Source organism: Dermochelys coriacea, chromosome 16 (assembly GCF_009764565.3).
Source record: "Dermochelys coriacea isolate rDerCor1 chromosome 16, rDerCor1.pri.v4, whole genome shotgun sequence".
In the NCBI taxonomy this organism is placed as follows: Eukaryota; Metazoa; Chordata; order Testudines; family Dermochelyidae; genus Dermochelys; species Dermochelys coriacea.
The window spans coordinates 17,061,137-17,084,099 of NC_050083.1; the positions used below are offsets into that span (position 1 = coordinate 17,061,137).

The 22,963-nt window shown below is 47.6% G+C and overlaps 1 protein-coding gene across 2 annotated transcripts in view; it reads left to right on the forward strand.

Annotated features, from left to right (window-relative positions):
• The window catches only part of ADAMTSL2 (ADAMTS like 2), a 50,047-nt gene that overhangs the window by 18,425 nt on the left and 8,659 nt on the right, over positions 1-22,963 (forward strand). The window contains exons 11-15 of one of the 2 annotated variants that reach the window (XM_038374829.2): positions 2,492-2,873; positions 9,906-10,009; positions 12,315-12,441; positions 15,265-15,478; positions 19,333-19,488. In XM_038374829.2, the coding sequence (XP_038230757.1) occupies positions 2,492-2,873; positions 9,906-10,009; positions 12,315-12,441; positions 15,265-15,478; positions 19,333-19,488 (983 nt within the window). The remainder of the gene's footprint in view (positions 1-2,491; positions 2,874-9,905; positions 10,010-12,314; positions 12,442-15,264; positions 15,479-19,332; positions 19,489-22,963) is intronic. The other variant, XM_043498832.1, reaches the window with a different exon arrangement.

Consider the following 22,963-nt stretch of genomic DNA (forward strand, 5'->3'; position numbering starts at 1 on the left):
CAACCCAGCACTTCCTTACACCCACCCAGAACCCCCACCCAACTCAGCACCTCTCGCTTCCCACCCAACTCACCCCCACCCAGCACCCAAACCTCCTCCACTCAACCCAGCACCTCCTTACACCCACCCAGAACCCCCACCCAACCCAGCACCTCTCGCTTCCCACCCAACTCACCCCCACCCAGCACCCAAACCTCCTCCACTCAACCCAGCAGCTCTTTACACCCACCCAGAACCCCCACCCAACTCAGCACCTCTCGCTTCCCACCCAACTCACCCCCACCCAGCATGCAAACCTCCTCCACTCAACCCAGCACTTCCTTACACCCATCCAGAACCCCCACCCAACTCAGCACCCCCTCGCTTCCCACCCAACTCACCCCCACCCAGCACCCAAACTTCCTCCACTCAACCCAGCACCTCTTTACACCCACCCAGAACCCCCACCCAACTCAGCACCTCTCGCTTCCCACCCAACTCACCCCCACCCAGCACCCAAACCTCCTCCACTCAACCCAGCACCTCCTTACACCCACCCAGAACCCCCACCCAACCCAGCACATCTCGCTTCCCACCCAACTCACCCCCACCCAGCACCCAAACCTCCTCCACTCAATCCAGCACTTCCTTACACCCACCCAGAACCCCCACCCAACTCAGCACCTCTCGCTTCCCACCCGACTCACCCCCACCCAGCACCCAAACCTCCTCCACTCAACCCAGCACCTCCTTACACCCACCCAGAATCCCCACCCAACTCAGCACCTCTCGCTTCCCACCCAACTCACCCCCACCCAGCACCCAAACCTCCTCCACTCAACCCAGCACCTCTTTACACCCACCCAGAACCCCCACCCAACTCAGCACCTCTCACCTCCCACCCAACTCACCCCCACCCAGCACTCAAACCTCCTCCACTCAACCCAGCAGCTCTTTACACCCACCCAGAACCCCCACCCAACTCAGCACCTCTCACCTCCCACCCAACTCACCCCCACCCAGCACCCAAACCTCCTCCACTCAATCCAGCACTTCCTTACACCCACCCAGAACCCCCACCCAACTCAGCACCTCTCGCTTCCCACCCAACTCACCCCCACCCAGCACCCAAACCTCCTCCACTCAACCCAGCACCTCCTTACACCCACCCAGAATCCCCACCCAACTCAGCACCTCTCGCTTCCCACCCAACTCACCCCCACCCAGCACCCAAACCTCCTCCACTCAACCCAGCACCTCTTTACACCCACCCAGAACCCCCACCCAACTCAGCACCTCTCGCTTCCCACCCAACTCACCCCCACCCAGCATGCAAACCTCCTCCACTCAACCCAGCACTTCCTTACACCCATCCAGAACCCCCACCCAACTCAGCACCCCCTCGCTTCCCACCCAACTCACCCCCACCCAGCACCCAAACTTCCTCCACTCAACCCAGCACCTCTTTACACCCATCCAGAACCCCCACCCAACTCAGCACCTCTCGCTTCCCACCCAACTCACCCCCACCCAGCACCCAAACCTCCTCCACTCAACCCAGCACCTCCTTACACCCACCCAGAACCCCCTACCCCCACCCAACCCAGCACCCCTCATCTCCCACTCAACCCAGGACTCCTCATCCCTCATCCAATGTGCCCCCACCCAGAACCCCGTACCACCACCCAACCCAGCACCCCTCATCTCTCACCCAACCTAGGACTCCTCATCCCTCATCCAATCCGCCCCCACCCAGCACCCCCCTATACCCACCCAGAATCGCTCTACCCCCACCGAACCCAGCACCTCTCACCTCCCACCCAACTCACCCCCACATAGAACCCCCTACCCCCACACAGCACCCAAACCTCCTCCACTCAACCCAGTACCTCCCTACAGCCACCCAACCCAGCACTCCTCCTCCCCCATCCAATCCACTCCCATCCAGCACCCTTCTACACCCACCCAACCCAGCAGCCCCCATCCAGCACCTACACTCACTCCTGCCCAGCATCCCCCATCCCTACCCAACCCATCTCCACCCAGCTCCCCTCTACACCCTCCTAGCCTGCCCCCACCGAACCCAGCACCATCTCCCTGCACTCCCGCTACCCCAGCGCCTCACCCAACCCAGCCTGCAGCCCCTGGTTGTGGGAGGACAGGGAAAGCTGTGGCTTATTCTGTCTTCTCAGTGCTGGACAGAACATCTGAAGTAGTGGGGAGTGGAGCAAAACCACAATTTTCCCTTAGCCAAAGCTTGCTCCTGTGACACATGTAACTGGAAAAGCTCTTCAGAACCTGGCAGCTATGAACTCCCAGTCCTCCAGTGTGAGTAAGTGTGATCCACAGGGCCTAACTGCCTGTGAACAACTGCCACAGATACCACCAGCTACTCCCGCTGTCCCTCGATCTAGCTGCACAGACCCATCGCCTGCACTTTCTGCTTCTCCCATCTCCCGTGTTGAGTTTATTTTGTGGTTGTTGTTCCGTCCCCCGCTTTGCTCCAATCCAGATTCAAATGCAACCAGGTCTACTTACCTGACAGACAGAGATGACAGAGACTTCGACTCGCGATTCACCTCCACGGAGTTCCTGTCAGAAAATGCAATCACCGACAAGCTTCTGGACAAAACCTCAGACTCGAAAGAATTAGTTCGGAACATGACCATGAACAGCATCTTTGCCCCAGGGGACCCAATCAACTCCGTGGGCTCGCACATAGACAGTCTTTATGTCGACTACGAAGACAACGAAGGGGTGATGACGTACAGCATCAACGGCACCTACATGGAGCTGAGCAGCGACAAAATAATTAACACTTCATCAGAGACTCAGTTCTCGAACGCTACCGTTACCCTGACCAGCCCCCAAGGGAACAGAACCCACAAAGCCAGGTAGGGGACACGTTTTTAATAATATTCAATCCCGCTGATTTCTGTGCTGTTCTCTGACATGCATTGCACTTAGGGCAGTCCAGGTTACACATTTTGATCTGTAAGGTAAGTGGGATGAAGACATCATAAAAGTTTTCTGCAAGAGGTTAATTTGCAAGGAAAATTCAAACATGCTGTCAGGGGAGGAAAAAGAATTGACACCTTAACAAGATAAAAAAGTCATTGTCCACATTAAAGGGACATTGGCCATTGTATTTTTATAGCTTATTGCTCTCTGTCTATTGTCGCATTTCATTAGAGGACTGAACATAATAAAACCTCTTTTCCTACTAATTTTGAGTGCTCTTATTTGACCAAAACTTATTTTCCCCTGCTCCCCTTTCCTTGTATTTCTAATGCAGCAGAAGTTGGTATGGCTCCTTTTTGTGTACTTGTGGTTGATTGTTATCCACCAGCATTGTCATTGATGCCAGTAGGAATGTGCAGACAGTAGCTTCGTGGAATCACCTCTGTTAGTTAACTATTGCTCGAGAGCCAGACGGGGGAGGATAACAGCTTTTGTGTAGGCCCTACAAAAATAGGTTGGTTTGTTTCTTTTGTTTGATTTAATTGCTGAAGAAGCAGTGGTGTTAGTTGATATTTATTAAGAATACGAAAACACTACCTACCAGCTGCTTATTTTGAGCTAGGTCAAATATGGGGCATGAACTACAAAGCCCCTTGACTCGGTGTTTTCTATTGACTCTACTATGAAATGTTATTGGTTTTTAAACAAGGCATAGAGTGCATTTAACAATTATATGTACAGACAGGCAGGGCATGGATTAACGGGGATCTAGGGACACACGGTTCCCCTTGTTAAGTAGTTTACTAAGACGCGAATTCCCTGTAAGGACTAAATTATGGATCTTCAGCCATTTCCCCCCCCATCAAATAGTTATCTTTGGGGCTGACAATACAGAGAAACAGTATAATTTACTGTAAAATTGGCACCTGTCCTAGTGAGTACACTGCCTTGTTTACAGTTACTCTATGTGCTGGGAGATCTGGCAGCAGATGCTGTCCCCTGCCCTAGGGGTGCATTGAAGCTGGAACTGTAGAGCAAGGGGCCAAAGGGGTGAATTCCTTTATCAGAAGGCCACCATAAGGCAGTCATAAGAGGTCCTGCATTCCCCCTCACAACCACTGGTGCAGGGGCTGCTGGGAGTAGGGTCAGGAACACAAGAGGGTGCATTGGAACAGGAGCAGGTGTCTGTAGCACACGCATCTAGAGAGATTCTGGGCTATTCTGGACTGCAAAGCAGCCGATAGGCAGCGCTCAGGATGCTGCCATCAATTCGAATACTTCCAGGACAGTTCAGATTTATCCCAGAGGCTGTTTCGGCTCCTGGAGCAGTCCAGAATCCCAAGGGCAAGAAGTGGATTCAAACAACCTTTGCCTACCCTCCTACTCAATTGTGCCGTCTGTGCTGCGCCCTCGGGAGACACAGTCAGCCTTGACAGGTTTCAGAGTAGCAGCCGTGTTAGTCTGTATTCGCAAAAAGAAAAGGAGTACTTGTGGCACCTTAGAGACTAACAAATTTATTAAAGCATAAGCTTTCGTGAGCTACTGGTTCAGCCATTGATTTACTGTGTGACTTTGGGCAAGTTACTTCATCTCTCTCTGCCTCAGCTTCCCCACCCATAAATTGGGGCTAATGATACTGACCTTTCGAAGTGGCTGTAGGTCTGTGGATTGAAGGCACAATTGAAGTGCTCTGTGGGATTGCAATCTTTATGTCAATATATTTAGGCCCAAGAAATAACCATTAAAACAAACAAACATGCCAGCGAGCTCCCTGCTAAGAGTTTTAAAACACTGCTGAGGTACATTAGGTGTTAAGCCTGTCAGCTTTATTCAGTACTTGGCGTAGGAAAGGCTTTGCAAGGACTTTCTCCTGCATTGCCTAGGAAAGTGCGAGTGTTTTGGGAGCACTTTCTGCAAAACAGTACTAGCGTCACTTAGCGTCAGTGGCCTATAATTTAAAGATGAACGATTTGGAGAGTGTGGATGGCCCAGTGGTTATGGTGCACACCTACAACTTGAGAGGTCACGTTCTGTTCCCCCGTCTACTGCTGACTTCTTATGGGATCTTGGGCCAGTCTCTTAGCCTCTCTGTGCCTCAGTTCCACATCTGTAAAATGGGAGTGATAGCACAGCCCTGCCTCACAAGGGTGCTGTGAATTTTAAATGCATTAAAGATTGCAAGGCATTCAGATAAGAGGCCATATAGTCACCTAAAATAGAGAATTCTGCATATCAGCTGTGAAAGCCCCAGTGACACAAGGAACTTACTAAAATGCACTGTCTGTTCTCCCCTCCAGCCCCCGACAAAGACAGTGTTAGTAAGGGTTAATCCTGTTGTACAGGGTGCCCATATCACAGTTTTCCTGGAAGCTCCTCTATTAAAATGTTCGCTTTCCCCCCACTCCCATTGAACTGAAGCAAAATGCTAATTTTCAGATCAAAATAGTCACTGATGGTTTAAACGAGTTACTGTTTTCTCAGATTGGGTGTTTATACCTGGGCATTGAAAGGCCCCAATTCTGCATGGTGGCTAAATTGGGCTCGGTGCATGCTGGGAGTGTAGAAAGATGTCATTCACAACTGTCCTGCTAGTTATTGTCTGGCTCTGCACTGGGCTGACTTTCAACCTTGCCAGTTACCTGTGGTCCCCAGGGCCATTCCGGCAGCCATCGATTGTCAGGGCACAGGGATGTCACAGCCATGCCAAATGGTCACCAGCCACACCCTGTGTGTTGGCAGCCAGGAGAGGAGGGGTGGCTTAGGAGTGCCACAAAGGCCCAGCTAAGCTGGAGGTAGGGCAGCTTTGTGCCACCAGGGCAGTGCAGACCTGAATCCACACAGCTGCGATGCTGGCCCCAAGCACTCTCATTAGGAAGCAGGCAGTGAAAAAAAGGCGTGCTTCATTTAAAAAAAAAATTTTTTTACACACTTCACTGAAACATTGTTCTCCAGTGTGGTTGTTCAAAGGGTACTTATGACATAATCGGCAACTTGTTCTTCCAAATATAGCGCCTCTGTGTGTGTGTGGGTGTGTGCGCACCCGAGCGAGCTCTGCCAGAAAAGGCCAGACCACACTCCAGTGCATCTCGGCACATCATGTACTGCATAAATCCACAGCCCATAGGACGATGGATTGAACAGATAAAAAGTATGATTTATGGGGTCAGTTTCTGGAGATGCTAAGGAAAGCTGGCAGAAGGCAAATTGGAATTTTGTTGTTGTAAAACTGCTGGAGCCTTGAAAGCTTTTCATCACTTGGGTACAGATTGGAGGAGAATGTGGAGGGATGGGCCCCAAACTTGCAGTGGATGGAAATCAACATCTATGCTGTCGAGTCACTGGCAATTGAAAGCCACTCCATCGAGCTTCACAGTAGAGGGCAGTGTCAAGAGGAAGCAGGAAGCAATGGCTCTCTGCAGATCCAGGCAGAATTCTAGTCAGTTGACCCAGGACTGATTACTCCTTAGGGGGAGTTTTGATCCCGGGATCGCATGGTAACATGGCTTGCTTAGGAAGGGTGCAGCTATAGGGGAGGAAGGAACCAAGAGAACAACTGGGTAGATACCAAGTTCCTTACAGATGCGCTCCCATCTTCTGTGTTTTTCCCAAGATCTTGGTTCATCTGCAGGCTCAGAGGATGGAGACCTCTGCCAATTCAATGTGGGTTAGGAAACCCACTCTCCAGATAGAGCAAAGCAGAGGGAACTCTGTGGCCATGCCTACACTCAGAGAAAAAGTGTATTTTTAACATGTTCACTAGACCACATGTTCACATATAGACCAGACAACTGTAGTTTTTATAGGTGTTGCTGGTCCAGGTAAACCCAAGCTCCCTCTGGTGTTGACCTCCACCAGTTAATGTGTTAAAACTACAACTGCCTTGTCTGCATGAGGATTTTAACACATGTTAAAATCACACTTCTTTCCTAGTGAAGTCTGCAAGTGAAAACACAGGTTATTGGCAAACCATATGTGGATTTTCCCAGGGGCAACTTGTGGCCCTCTGCACTGAATTCTGCTCTCTGCTGAAGCTGAAAGGGTTATGCTGTTGGAACTGAGAGTAGAATTTGGCCTCTTACTGTTCTGATTTTCTTTTGGAAGAGAAGGTAAAAAAAATATGGAACTAATCCATATTATTCCATTTGTACCCATAAAATATACAGGTATCTGATTCTCAATGGGCCCTATCTCACTGACTTCAATGGCAGCAGGATCAGACCCATATCTGCTGGCTGATAACATCTTGGGTCTGACTCCTCATTGATCTGCTTCTTGTACAGTCAAGTACACAAGTGCAAAGTAGGTGCAAAATGCTGTTAAATCAGAATGGTTACTGAGGTTAATCTACTTCACACTCACTTTGCACTGGTGTAAAACTCTGGACTAGAAAGCAAAAAATATGAGTCCAAACTCTTTGAATATGGAGCCTCTGCATTCACTTGTAGTTGTGAGGGTTATTCTTCTGCTGCAGAGACCCTTGCTTGAATCCAGCAGCCAAAACAATAGCAGATTCCAGAATGGTAATTTCTGCCAGAAAGAGATGTTTGCTTCTATGGCCCCAGGAAAGCAGCTCAGTATAAAGCCAATATGGGTGCGCCTGGCCTGTTGCAGAAAAGGGGGTGGTGCTAATTTTTGTTGTTGTTGCTTGCTTCAGAAACATAGACACAAAAGCTTGGAGGGGGAGGAAAATGGGTGACCTTAGCACAACCCATAATAATCAGCATAATTTAAAAAAAACCAGCCTGGTTGTATAACGACTCACTGCCGTTTGCATTTAGAAGAAAACAAAACAATAGTTATGTCTGCGCTCTAAATGGGAAGAGAACTAACTGTTACCATATGACAAAATGTCTAATTTATCTAGAAGTTGTTTCTGCAACATCCTTACTTGTAGAAGAAGCTCTTTGAGTTCCAATCACATACATTAAAGGGACACTGTTGAGGGGGGTTCTAATCTCCAAATGTCATACAAGTCTATTTTGCGTGTTTGTGGAGGAGGATTAGGAAGAAGGGAGTAATGCCATACATATTCCAAAGGTCAGATTCTTCACTCAGTTATTCCAGTTTCAGTCTAGAGCAGCGGTTCTCAAACTGTGGGTTGGAACCTTGTTTTAATGGGGTCACCAGGGCTAGCATTAAACTTACTGGGGCCCGGGCCCACAGGCAAAGCCTGAGGGCTTCAGCCCTGGGTGGTGGGGCTCAGGTTACAGGCCCCCGTCCTTGGGCTGAAGCCCTTGGGCTTCGGCTTTGGCTCCCCAGCCCGGAGCGATGGGGCTCAGTCTTTGCCCCCTTCGCCTCCTGAGGTCGTGTAATCAGGGCAGCAGGGCTCAGATGGGCTCAGGATTCAGTCCTCCCTCCTGGGGTTGTGTAGTCATTTTTGTTGTCAGAAGGGGGTCGCAGCTCAATGAAGTTTGAGAAGCCCTAGTAGGATAACCCTTTTGAAGTCAATGAATTCAGCGACATGGGTGAAAATCCAAAGGGATCCCCCATCATTGGAGTTATTTTGGAATCGCGCTGGTGTGATCGAGAAAAGAATATGGCCTGAAATATTTAGGCGGTGCTCTCTTTCTCCAGATACATTTTAAAAACTTAAAAAGAACAGACGCTGATCACCATTTTTATGGGTCCTACGGAAAAATCATCATTTTGTGCCTCCCCCGCTGGCTCTACAGCAGTAGTTAGTAAGAAGACAGTTGTTGGGACTGCGTTGAGATCAGTGGGTGATGCTGGTCCAAAGCTGTTTGGGTGAGATAAAGCACTATTTATAGCAAGCCACGGTGGTGATTTTAAAACAAAAATAGCCATGTTAATTTCAGCTCCATTTCAAACACAGGAAGCGACTGTTTGCCAAAATGACAGAGGCAAAATCAGTGGGGAAAATGAGATTGTTTTTAATTCTTCTAAGAGGTCATTACTAACAATGGAAGGAGGGTACGTCTGAAAGGAAGACGATAAAAATACTCAGCAGTGTCCTTTTAAAGCTTTTATGTGACAGAATGGACGTGAACTTTTCTTGTGAATCATAAATAAGGCAATTTCAGAGCTTCTGCTGCCTAGAAATCACACAAGCTGCATATCTTGCTAGGCCCGAGACAGCTGGAGATCAGGATAGAACCTTACATACAATTCTAAAACATGATAGCAATTTCAAGGGTTTAAACAAAGTATTTAAGATTTGATTGTTGTAAAGGTGCAGTATCCCTGACGCATTAGAATGTTACATTATATAACTATGCAATGAGGTTGTGATTCTTGGTTTTGTAAATGCTTATATGTATACCAGGAGAAATTCATAATTCCTTTACCAATGGCATTACATGTGTGAATATAGTGTCCTAAGAGATGTACGTTATAGAAATAATCGAGCAAGAGTGACATAGAGGCAAATATGAACTTGGAATGCCTGTATGTTTAAAAACCAAGGTTTGTTTTGAAAAGCAGTCTGAGCAAAGTACTATTCAGCATTTAGGTTTTCAAAAACAGTAAGTTTATGGGATTTGAAAATCTCAAGTCTGTGTAGGGAATGTTTGTGGTACCATATCATAGCAGTAGCAATTAGCACAGCATATTTTTATTTCATGCCGATATCACCAGGAAGGAGATACTGCACCTTTAATTACTGTATGTTTAGGGTCAGGTGTATTTGAGCAGAAAATGCAAACTTTGTTAAATTCTGAACTGTTTCTACTTGTGGGTATTTTTATCCCATTCTCTCTATTTCTAGACAGTGGAAGCTCTGCCTCTAACCAGGCTGGGGATTCTACTTGGGGATCAGGACAGGTATGTTGTAAAAACCAAAAAACAATCAACCAAACCAAACCAAACAAAACCCCCCAAAACCGAAACAAAATCCCCCCAAACCCAACCAAACCGCAACCGAATCAGTTTGAGTGTTTGATGTGACGTATCGAGGCTCTCCTTGTAAATGCTTTTTTTTTTTTTTTTTTTTTTTTACTTATTGCTAGAAACAGATTGAAGTTGTTAAGAAAGGGCCAAGGTGTGAGTGCTGCTGACATGTACAGGTGGAAGCTTTCCTCCCATGAACCCTGCAGCTCTACATGCACTACAGGTAGTTATCAGAAGCAGCCAAATTCAACCTCTGCAGAAGTACTGAGATCACCCACTGAGTGAGTCGCTTTTATGTTCGTTAGAGATGGGGAGACCTAGGTAATGTTTAGGGGCCTGATCCGAAGCCCACTGAAGTGAATGGCCTTTGGATCAGACCTCAAGTGAAGTTGCCCTGATCCGCTAAAGCCCAGATCCTGCAATCAGATCTGTGCAGAGGAACCCGGGGTCCACGGGGAGTCACTTTCTGACTTGATAGTACTTTTAGTTCACTCTGCGCAGGTATAAATGCAGGGGAGAGGAAAATCAGGCCCTGTCAGGAACCAGCGGGCAACATTTTCAAAAGAGCATCAGTGACTTAGGAGCCTAATTCCCATTGGCGCTAGGCTTCTAAGTCATTTAGGGATTTTTGAAAATTGTACCCATCTCCACCCCACTGTCAGCTCATTCCTTGCAATGTGTCACTTTCAAACCAATCCTAACCGTGTGCTTTTAACACTTCTAAATGGATACAGGCAGACCCTGCATAGCACGTTTTGGTTTTTAAAAAATTCCCTTTTACGTACCGATTAACGTTTTCTTAATTTACTAGCCCAGCAGGGCTACACTGTGGAGTATGGTGCCCTGTAGGACCATAAAGCTTGCACCAAGTTTTAGCATAGTGGCTTCTTGAATTGAACCACTATGCCAGTGGAATGATTGAAACCCATGTGGCTGGCATTTTTTTTTCTTTTTAAACTGTAAAGCTTGGTTTCTTTCTGACAGAGAAACTGTACAACTGTGGCAGAAAACAAAGTTGTCTGAGTTTGTTTTGTTTCTCTCTTTCCTGATCTGGAGTCTGATCTCAGTTACATGGGTGGAAATTTGGAGTAATTCCATTGATATCAATGAGATCAGAATCTGGCCACTGTATTTTCCCCTATTTCCCTCTCAAGGCACAGTTTCAAATGACTTGATCTCCGTGTTTCAGTGATTAGAGGGGAGGGGAGTAATGTTGCTAATAAGTCTGGCCTGTGACAAATCCATGACTTGCCTTGAAATATGCATATAGGTAGAATGATCATCTGATAGTGGGTTTGCCTGTATCATTTCATACATAGCACAGTAGTTAAAATAAGCTGGATACTTCATTGCTTTTGGAATTAGGGCGGAAAAAAAGAGGGGAATAAAATCTTAGGAGGGAAACTTTTTAAGGGAATGAATGCACAGATCTTCTTGTAAGCATGCCAGAGCGGTTGGCTTGTCCTGCTGGCACTGCTATGAAATGTATAGGGACCAGGAACATGGGCAACTGTTCTTCAGTTCAGAATCCTGAAACCCACAAAGTTCAAGTATGTCCTTGAGCTCTGTGATTCCTACTGAACAGCCGTCTCCTAGCTGAGGCAGGCTTTCAACCCAACCCAAACTGAAGCCAGTGGGGAATGTCCTATGCAAACCACTCCTTGAGCCTCACCTTTTTCTGTTGACATGTTGCAGAGGAGTGCTGCAGTGTCAGGAGTTGGTAGGTTTCTTTTAGTTTCAGGCAACATTGTGTTTGAGAAACCTGGCCGGGAGAGCTGGAATTCTTGGTACCTGTAGTCAGATTAGTCTCTTGGTCCCAAGCCATGTCCCAGAAAGGACTGAACAATATTTATTCTGGCTAACAAGGCTGCAAGGGAAAAAGTCCCAGCATAATGACATTCTGCTTTCTGTGCTTAAACAGGGGAGGAAGGTCAGATTCCTCTTTTAATAATCATGTAAGAACCAATACTAGGCCAAGTGCACTGTGTACATCCTGCAGGCAGTAAGGCACAATTGTGGCATGAATTGTGTCGATGTACTGGGTGGAGGGAGATGGGAACCTCTTCCCAGACCCTTGGTGCACCCACACAAGAACTGGACAGAATAAGAATCTAAAACTCCTTTGAGAGCCAGGAGGAGAGACACTGCTAACATGCTTGCAGGCCTATGTCGGCAATGGTGAGACTCCCTGAACATCTTGCACCTATGCTAGCAGTGGTAACAAGTCCTGGTTGGGGTGTCATGATGTTCCGCCTTGGAACAGCACTAAGGAGAACTTCAAAGTGTACTACCCCAGGTATCCCCAGGGCCACCCTGCTCCGTACAGGCAGGAAGAACTCTCCATTGTTCCACCCCCAACCCAATCCCATCCTCTTTCTGCCACCAGCATCCCTGATGACCGTCAGCTCAGGTCATGGCCCTTCAATTTTAATTTGGAAAGACATTTTGGAACATGCAGCTCACAAACAGTTTGGGTGTAAAAATCACCAAGCATGCATTTTGTGTGTGTGTATTTTTTTTAAAAATAGGAGTGATGTCCACATATGCAATGTGTGTTCGTTATGATGGGATCGAAGTGGATGATACGTACTGTGATGCCATGACCCGTCCTGAGCCTGTCCATGAGTTCTGTGCTGGAAGAGAATGCCAGCCAAGGTACTATATCAGTAAGGAGTTCTTCACGGGGCCATACATTTTGTCTTCCTTAGAATTATTTGGAGCTGGTGGGGATTCTCTTCTAGGTTCTGAGCAGTGATGGGCCAAGCCACCAGGTTCAGAACCTCCCCAAAGTTCCCAGGGTGTTTAGATCTGGGGTTTGTTTGGGCCCATCTCTAATTACCAAGGCTATCTTCTGCCCAGGCCAGCACAACAAGGGGGAGAAGAACTCTTTGGGTCAGAGCCAGATTCTTCACAGTGAGTTAGGTTGAAACATACTTTATCGATCCTTGGATGTTTGCATTAGTCAGGAGCGGGACAAACCTCTTGCACCACAGGCCTTGCACCACCCTGTGGTGACATGGTGGATAGGCTGGAAAGTTAGAGCCTGTTGGAGCACTGCGTAAGGGCCTCACCTGGCTGAGGGTGTAAGGGAAGGAGGCTTCCTGATCCCTCTTACCCTCCTGCACCTTTCCCAGCAGTGACTCGCATGGTAGGACTCAACCTTGCTCCCAAACAACAGCTACTGTTGACGTAGAACCTAGACCAATTTCATTCTCCACTCTTGTAAGGGGAAGGGGAATCAGCCAACAAGTGTTACATTCCTAGAGCATTGCTAGCATCAGCGATCATGCTAATGCACACTGAGATGCATCAGCAACAGCGCTGGGTCTAAATGAGAACCCTGGGTTTGATCCCCCAAACTCTGGGACAGTTCAGACTCTGACCCAGTTCCTGATATGAACTTCATGGTTTGGATCCGTCTCTGCAATGGAACCCCAAATCCAAAGATCTTTCCATTTTGGGGAAGTTGAGATACCTATCCAGATTCAAACTTTATGGCTTAGGTCCATCTCTAATAACATTTTTAAAAAGTTTTGTTCTTTTCAAGGTTCTCTAGAAATGCAAGTTATGGGTGGGATAGATCAATGCCTGCCAAAGAGAAAAGGACTAAAACAGGCAGGGAAAGAAATGTTACTTGTTGTACTATAGGTGGCACAAAGTGAAAAGAAGCAAAACTGTGCGATGCACGTTCTGTAATAGTGCCTTGTTGCTGAAATAACACAAAACTAGGCTAGAGCCTTGTCAGGGGTCTGCATAAACCTGCAAACGCATGGAAAGGGGAAGTTTGGCATTTTGGCAATTGGTGCTGGTTTACTGTATTGGAAAGGTATGTGTGTTTGGGAGTGTGCGGGTACACTCCCCTTTTCCAATGGCAAAATCTCTCTGGACCCAGGATATTGAGGCTGGCCACATTCACCCACCCCACTGTGCCATGTCTTGCTAAATGCTTTAGTGTCTCCTCTGAATGTAGGTGGCACTTCGAAGTGTGCAGCGTCTTTTTAGAGCTGCCCCGCTCATGGCACCCAAATCCTTATTTGGAGCTTACGTCCAGAAGCAAACGTGTGGCCCCTGGAGTGTGTACCAAGCACACACTCCTTTTTGCTTGGAGACGTCAATGCTCTAGATCCATATTGCTTGGCCTTTTCAGGTTGGCCACCCTCAAAACCTTTTGCGACCCCATCTATATTTACTGTAAAAGCCGGGGTAAAAATGTCTCAGTGTTAACCCTAGATAATTGCTTTGCGTGTGTGATTCAAGAGGTCGATTGAGAATTCTTGACCTTGAGGGATAACGGTGGGGGTGGGGGGAGAGGGGAAGAGTGAGAGTTTGGCAACACCATGAGGCCTCTTGATTGCCTTCATGAGCCCCTGCCCTGGGCATCGTGACCCATCAGCTGAAAACTGCTGCTCAAGAACCACTTCTTTCCCCCTCACTTTCCTAATGGATTGATTTTTACATTCAAAACAAAGCAATGTTTCATCAAAATACCTGCAGCATCGTAGCTGTGCTATACTCATTGCTTGATATAGCCCTGTCTTATGCATGTGTTTATATAACCAGTCAAACAGATTAGCTAAGCACTGAGTTCTGATGTCAGTGGAATTAAACCTGCGGTAAATGTGGCACATTAGGGCCTACTGTGCGTTTTGAAAGCTATAAGGGTACTCTCTGGTATTGGGTAAGGGAGCATGTAACCTAGGCAGCTCTTTTAAGTGTACCCCAGGGCAAAATAAGAGGGTTCAGTCCTTGGAGATTCTGTGGTATCCCCACCTCCTATTGACTTCCAGGGATAAATCCCAAAGCTTGTTTAATAATGAGTTGTGTGATCAGTTTATTTCTCCCATTTTAGACATTTCTTAAAGTATTTTCTTTAAACTTGGGGTGATTATTGGTGCTTTTGAAGGCAAGGATATGACATTGATGCTGGGCGTAGGTGGGCAATGCACACGCTTCCCTTCACAGTCCAGACATGGATGCCTTGGTCAGCAACAGTAATGCATTTATCTTAAAACTTCTGAAGTGAATCTGCCAACTGTGTGGAAATGTGCTCTGGATGTATGTCCTTTTAGGGCTAGATTGAGACCACAAAGGTCATTTTCACATGGAACTATCTGGCTCTCTGTCTCAGGGTTTTGTTCTGGCGTCTGTTACGATAATGTCTGTGCATCTTACAGTTCATGTGAACTCAGGTCTCCAGGGTGAAATATTAGTAGATTGATGCACAGCAACACCTAATCCTACCTTGTATGGATATATCTGAGACATTTACAGCCCCGTTACAGAATGTGCCTATTGCAACAATCTCCATACCAGATTTACCACTTACAGGGTCACTGACAGCTTTGAAGAACCATTGCTGAGCTCCGATAACCTTCACATAATACCATTTTCCTAATCCAATATTACACTCACACCTACTGCACATCTCCCATTCAGAATGTGAATACTTCAGTTAGAATCTCTCTCGCTTCCTTGCAGGTGGGAGACGAGTAGCTGGAGCGAGTGTTCCCGCACCTGTGGGGAAGGATACCAGTTTCGCATCGTCCGATGCTGGAAGATGATCTCTCCTGGTTTCGACAGCTCTGTCTATAGCGATCTGTGCGAATCTGCTGATATTACCCGGCCGGACGAACGCAAAATCTGCAAGAACCCAGCATGTGGGCCTCAGTGGGAAATGTCTGAGTGGTCAGAGGTAAATTCCCAGAAGTGCTGGCAGCCCGTGGAGAGACAGCAGGCAGCAGTGGCTAGGGATCAGCCCCCACGTGATATACATGATTGCCAAGTTCTCGTGGCCTTGCTTCCAGATCCCAAGATAAGGGGAGGCAGAGCTGAAAACTAAGATGCAAATCCACTGACTTCCACACAGATCCACATAAGCCAGGACTATCTTAGCATTGTTCTTAAAACCAACCCCCGGGGTGGCCCTGCTGGTGCTAGCAATGGCAAGAGCATCCCCATGTGCCAGCCACTAGTGTTTTAACTACTGTCTCCTATACCTGCTCCCAGTGGTGTGCCAGCGTTCACATTTGAATGAGGCCATGGTGCAAACAGGGTCTTGGGGTGGAGATGTTTCCACAGTGCCCCTCTGCACCTCACAGGACTTGGCTTGTGTAAATCCCCACAAGCTCCCTCTAGCTCACCAACAGAGATGATTATGTCTCTCCTTTGCAAACCTCTAGCCAGAGATGGCCTCAGACCTGGTCTCCAGACCTCTGAACCCCTTGAACTCCGGGGAATTTGGGTCAAGCCTGAGAGTATCTCTGCTCCTAGCCAGAGTTTTAGATTTTTGAGTCTGATTCTTAAATAAGAGGACTTTTCTCCCACAGGAATCTTGTTCAACTGCACAGTGGCTGGGGGATATAAGAACATAAGAACGGCCATACTGGGTCAGACCAAAACCTTAGAACCTTAGCGTGACTGACACCTGTCTTTTCTTCATCTTTCCTGACCTTCCTGTGTGCTGACTAATGAAAAGGGTGGTGAGGTTTGATTCTGCATTTGCTCATGCCACTCCCTGCCTGTCCTTTTCCACTAGGAGAACAGCTCCTGCGAATCCCGCTTCTTACCTGGCACAGTGAAATCTGAAAAACAATTGTGCCTAATACATTTCTGAGTGCCTGAAAAATAACAGGTTTCAGAGTAGCAGCCGTGTTAGTCTGTATTCGCAAAAAGAAAAGGAGTACTTGTGGCACCTTAGAGACTAACAAATTTATTAGAGCATAAGCTTTCGTGAGCTACAGCTCACTTCATCGATGAAGTGAGCTGTAGCTCACGAAAGCTTATGCTCTAATAAATTTGTTAGTCTCTAAGGTGCCACAAGTACTCCTTTTCTTTTTGAAAAATAACAATAAACATGTGGAGAGGAGGCTTCATCTCATAAACAATGATATTTTCTTAGAGCCATCTCTTCTTCCCGTCAGATTTCACTGCGCCAGGCGGAACGTTAAACGTTCAGCGTTCTTCCGTAAGCACATCGCTAAACCATTTGGAAAATATTTCTGTGATATGTCTAATGTGGAACATTTATTCTCTCGTCTGAGTTTGTCAGTGTACATATAAAAACCTTTGTGACATGGCAGAGGCATTTGGGAATGTTTTTAGCTGCGAAGTTGTTCTCAAGATGGGTCAGTCTCTATGCTTCATAGATCCTTTTCTGTCTTCTCCAGTAGAGATCTTTTGAATCCATTTACAACCACTCCATCCTGCTGTGTGCCAGAGAATATCTGCCAGCATTCCACTATTTAACTTTCTAACATAAAACTCTTTAAATGATAAAACCAGTGTCCTTTCTTTGGGGGCCCAGGGACAGATTTTGATCTCAGGGTAAATCTGGAATAACTGCATTGACTTCAGTGGAGTTGTCATGGGTTTCCACCCAAGTAATAGAGATCGGGATATAGAATGGGTTTTCAGTAAATGTGTAAAACACACGTGCAAGAGTGCAGTCATGCTCACACACGTTGATGGAAAACAATCCCTAACTCTTAAGGTTTTTTTTCAACTTTTAAATCTTGAAGTCACAGTACTGGTCCCTCTCCACAGGAGCGAGAAACAGCAAAGCCAAATTGCTCAAGGATGCTAAGGAAATACAGGAGTTTACCCTTCCAGTTCAGACAGCTGATCAGTGAGTCAGATATCCTGCCTTGCTCAGTGGCTGATAACTCATGTGTCAGAGGATGTCTAAGCAGCCCCATAACACAGCTGGACAATGATGCACTGCTGCACGTGGGGTGGGGAATAATTTCCTGCCTGACCTGGGGGCTGATTAGCTTGTGCCCTGAAGTATGGAGTTTTGGCTTTCCTTAGGCATAGATACGTTATTGCTCACAAATTAATCCAGGCCCCTTTCTAAGCAAGAACAAGCACAAATCCAGGCCAAATTCTCTGTTGGTGCAAACTGGCCCAGCTCCACTGACTTCAATGGAGCTGCGCCAGTTTACGCCAGCAGATGATTTGACTCTTTTCTCCCAGGAGACACTTGAAATGCTTCTGGCTGATATTTTAAAGGCCATCTTTACATTGAATGCCAGTGGTAAGTAGGTTTTTCTCTGTAGTGGCAAGTCTGGTGGGCTCTTTTATTTTGTAGGATGTTTTGACTTTTCCAGTTCAATGGAGAAAGCTTCCCATGCATGTTCTGACACTGTAGTTTGACAGCCTTAGCAAACCGAAGTGGTGTGTGTTATAGAATTCTATCTACTTCTCCAGCATGTGTTGGGGACAGATTGCTGAGACATCTCCCAGAGTAGCTCTTCTGTAGTCAGCAGCAACGCTAATCTAATTTGGATCGGCATCTGAAGCTGTGTGCCGAATTGGCTTGGATCATAGATAGATAGATAAAAAAGCACATTTCAGAGAGCTGAAGATTAACATATCAGAGCATGTCTGAGCACTTGGCTGTTGACATTTTTGCCTGCTTCATGTTGCGTATTGAGCAAATATGTTTATGTGACACTGCTGTATTTTAAAGCTACTTCTAAATAATGTCACTGGTTTGGATATCACCAGATTTACTCATGTTATAAAAATCTCAATTGCTGTGGTTTGGAGACAACAGTTTCAAAGACATGGAAACTACCAAGCCATTTCTTTTTAGAAAGCGAGCGAGCGAGATTACACACCAGTTGTAGACTACAGCCACACTTTCAGCTGTAACCATAGCTTCTGGGTGACTTGGTTTTTGGACAGCCAGCTTGAGTTTGATCTTCAGAGGTGCAGATTATCTGCAGCCCCTGTAGGCTCCAGATGGAAGTGTGAGTGCACAACCTCTCTGAAAATCAGGCCCAAAGCATCCCCACTGGGCGCCTAAAAATGGAGTCGCTTGCACCCTGTGGCCACTTTTGGAAAATGTCGGCCTTCAGGCCAAATCTCGCTCTCCACTACATGTGCATTAAAAGGAAGGGAGCTGCATGAGTATATATGGGATGGGGTTGCACTGATGGAGCTGAGAGCAGAACTGGCCACTCTGAGCGGGATAAAGATATTAAGACTGGGCAGAGGGAGGTATTTTAGTGCATTCTTTGCTGCTCCTCCTGAACAAGAGCAAAGTGCTTCCCTGAACTGTAGCCAGCTAGTGGACCGGATGGCTGGCTGTGCCCTCTAACCTAAACACCTTGCCCCCTTGAAGATATTTTGCACGGGGCCAGTAAGTTAGGTGCATAGCTGTCTGAGTGCTCCCAAGCGCTCTGGAGAGTATGTGTGTGCCGTGGAGAGGAGATGTGCCACTCCCAGCCCTGCCTGTGCTTAGCACGAAGGCAAGATGTAACCCTTCCTGTGCATTCGAACTTGTCCGCCCATGCAGCCCAGGGCTGGTTTTGCCATCTAATATTTTACAAGCAGAATAATATAAATGTTTTCCCTGCATTTTTAGAAAGTTTCATGTTAAGAAATAAAAAAAGGCCAACATAAACCAGATGCTTTGGCTGCTGCCTGGGCCACGTGTGCCCCATCCTTGTCAGGAGGGCGAGAGCAGAAACCAGCTGCTTTGCATGGCCGGGGCTGTCCATGGACTCTGCTGACCCAGTCCCGTTTCATTCTGTGCCCCACTAGTGTGCGGCCAGGTGTGGCGAGAGGAGCGTGGTGACCAGGGACATCCGGTGCTCGGAAGATGAGAAGCTATGTGATGTGAACACCAAGCCGCCGGCTGAGAAGAACTGCACTGGGCCCCCCTGCGACCGGCAATGGACCGTGTCTGACTGGGGACCGGTGAGTGACCTCTTTGGGGGGAGGGTTGGGAAGGAAGGGAACAGTGGATCCTAGTTCGTTGATTATATTAGCTGTTTGTGAGCAGTTTGAGGGGAGAAGGAGACCATTGTAGGCCAGGCTCTATTATGTCATTTACAGTTCACAGGCCAAATTCTGCTTTCAGCTGCACAGCCAACCTCAGTGACCTCTGTGAAGCTACGTGGGGACAGAGTTTGGCTCAGACAGGGCGATGGGGAGAGTTTCCCCTTCCTGCCCCTAATATCCTGACAAGAGTTGTGAGGTCTAATGGTTACAACAGGAGAGCAGGAATCTGGACCCCCGGGGTCTATAACCAGTGCAGTCAGTGACCTTCTAGGCAAACTTGGGCTAGTCATCAGTGGCGTGACAGCAGGGATACAGCTTTCCTTCTGTGACCGTTTCCCTGATGGCAGGATGGCTTAGTAACACTTTGCACTTGCCATGTAGGGCCCCAAAGCACTTTACAAGGGCTCAGGCATCATTAGCTACATTTTACAGATGAGGAACCTGAGGTACATGGTGGCAAAGTGATGTGCTGTGACCAAAGCAGAACAAAAGCCCTGGTCTCCTGATTCCCAATCCTCTCCTCTAACCACTAGACTATGCTGCTGCTCAGCAGTAATACGCCGCCAGTGTAATCCTTTCCTCACCGGCGTGCTGGGAGGATTAATGTCATGAGGATGGTAAGGCACTCAGCACTGGAAATGCTTCCCCTGCTGCCACCTTTCTGGCTGGGGAGGGCAGGGTACAAGCATTCAGAATCCATCTGTGATGGAGGAGTCACTTGTAAACTCTCCACCCAATGGCTGAGCATCCTTTCCCTTGAAGTGCTCCTCCTAGCCCAGCGTGCCCCAAGAGAGAGAGTGAAGGGAGGAGATGGGGGGACACACAGTGTTTTAATGGCTTGGACAGCAGCAGCGAGCCTGAGAAGAACAGTCCCTCCCCGTTTGGTAGCACACATTGAAATTATGTGAGTGGTGCAACTCCAAATATAGTCGTGTCCCGTGCAGCAAGACAGTAGTGAATCAGGGCAATAAAATTCCCGAGCGCTGAGAAGCTGTATCTACAGCATTAGCAAAGAAAAGAGGAGAGAGCGCCGAAACCCAAATGCTCCTTTTGTGTCAGGGTCTGTGAATTAGTGGGGCTGCAGCAAATATTCTTGCCATCTGAAAACTCTCAGTTAAGCTGACCTGGCACAGCTTCCCACTGTATGGGGATTACATTGAACTTGTTATAGTTTGGAGATCTGGGCTTGGCAGGGACATGCAGGCTTCCAGGAACACCCTCATCTCCAATGTGAGCAAAATACTGGCTGTAGAGTTCTTGCACCATCTTCTGTGAGCCAGTCCATTAAAGGGAGATGGAGTGTGTGAAGGGAGGTGATTACGGCTGTCATCACAGTCCTGGGCTTGGGGGAGGAAAGGCTGCCAGCTCAAATTTTGCAATCCACAAATGATTTGTTTTGCTCTTGGGCCCTCCTGGTCTGGAAGGAGAGACCCCAGGAGTCCAGTGTGGAAGCGCAGGTCCCAAGGCCAACAGACTGGCCCACATTCCCAGCCTCTTCCTGCCTTTGTTAGGTCCATGTGGCTGAACGATTTCCAGGTCTGTTGAGGCCCTTATTTACAACACTTCCCACTAACTGCAACTACACTGACACCTGCTGTTATCGGCTGCTGTTCAGAGGATGAGAGGCAGCCAGTGGGCTTAGAGCCACTGCGGGGTGGGTGGAAAACTCTATCCATCTCCCTGTCCCGCAGCGTCTTGCTTGAATAAACAGCTGAGCGGCTCTGTTCCAAAAAACAAAGGAATTTATGAGCCCTTTATGTGGCTCTTGTGCAGACTCACTCCTAGAGGGGGCAGGGTCCGCCAAGGGAAGCGGGAGAGTGCGCAGCCAGGCTGTTCCTCACAGCACTTCCTTGGGTGGGGGTGAGTGGCAGATGGTTTGGCCTGCCCCTGAGATGTGCCAAAGCTGGAAGGACAAGCAGTCGCCGCACAAGGTACTTTTTTTCCTCTGCCGGCTCAAATGTACAAAACTAGCAAACCGCACATGAAAACCAAACCCCTGCAGAAGCCGATCCGAGTGATTTTTGTCATGGAAACCCCTTGACAATGAATATGGGACCTTCACTTCATCCTGCCTTTCCTTCAGCATCCTCCCTTCCCTGAACGTGCAGCAAACAAGAGCTGGGGTAAACGATTATTCAGTGATGCCAGCCTCCTTTCTTTGCAAAATTTGCAGATTTTGGTCCAAATTCTAACCTCTATTCCACAAGGGCCCTCCCACTGACCTACGTAACTGAGAGCAGAACTCAGCCCTGGGAGCTGAACAGGTGTGTGTTATTCAGCGTGGTTCAGTTTGGGCAAACCTATTTCAGCCTATGGGTTGCTCAAAACTTCTGTGTCCCTGAATAAGCTGTTCACCCTGTGTGATTGGCTGGTACCGAAGTCACCTGGTGCAGTTTCTACTCTCCAGTTAGATGACTCTGAAACCCGCTCAGTCCTTTGCAGATGGCGGTGCGGATGCTGCAGATGTGAAATTTTATGTGAACAGGCATTTGCACAAGTGGCTGTGAAGTGGCCTCATTCTTCTTACCAAAAACTAGCTCACAGTGGAGGTCAATCAAAGGGCTTGCAGATAGCAGCAAAGAGAATTCACCATTTTCAGTACCTTTTTTGGGGGTAGTATTCACCCTGGTACTATTCAATCAGGTGGTCAAGTGACATAGAGATGCTTTGGTAGTAATAATCTCCAGTTCTTTCTCCCCAGAATGATTGCCCTTTAAGAGAAGTGGCGAGCAGTATCTACCTTACATGGTTTGGTCTGTCGTATACAGGCGAGCTAGCTGTACTCTCACACTCTCTCTGTCTTGGTCGTATCTGAGTGAGTGAGAACTTGTCAAGCTCCGAGCTCAGATCTGTTGTTTTGGTTCCGCTTCAACACTAAGTAAAAGAGGAATTCATTGGGGAGGGTTTTGGAAGGAGAGGAGCATCTTTGCTGCTGTTACTGTAGACTGTTCTCTTCCTTGGCATGAGTGGAAAGGGAGTGTGTCCCTATCTACACTCAGGCTGGTCTGTTCGTGAAATTGACCGGAGGAAGTGACGTGGTGAACATAGCTGAAATGATGTGGAGTGTGAGAGAGACCAAGCAATAGACCAGGTTTCCATCCCGATGGTTGAGAGCTCCTGGGTGTCTTACAACTCGTAGATCAATGGTCATTTCTGAGAAGTGGCTTGCTTGCTTAATCAGTAGATCCAGGGGCAGCAGGGTGACTATTTAAGTGACACAGACTCATCACCTCCCCACCTGGCAGCCAACGTATCTTCCTCTGCTCAGTCTTACATTGGTGAGGCTTTTAGTTGAGAGATTGCTCATTCCACATGAGGCCTCCCCAGCACACAAGCCCTGGGGTGCAGGAATCTCCAGCATACAAGTGCAGAAAAGCATGGCCCTCTTTTG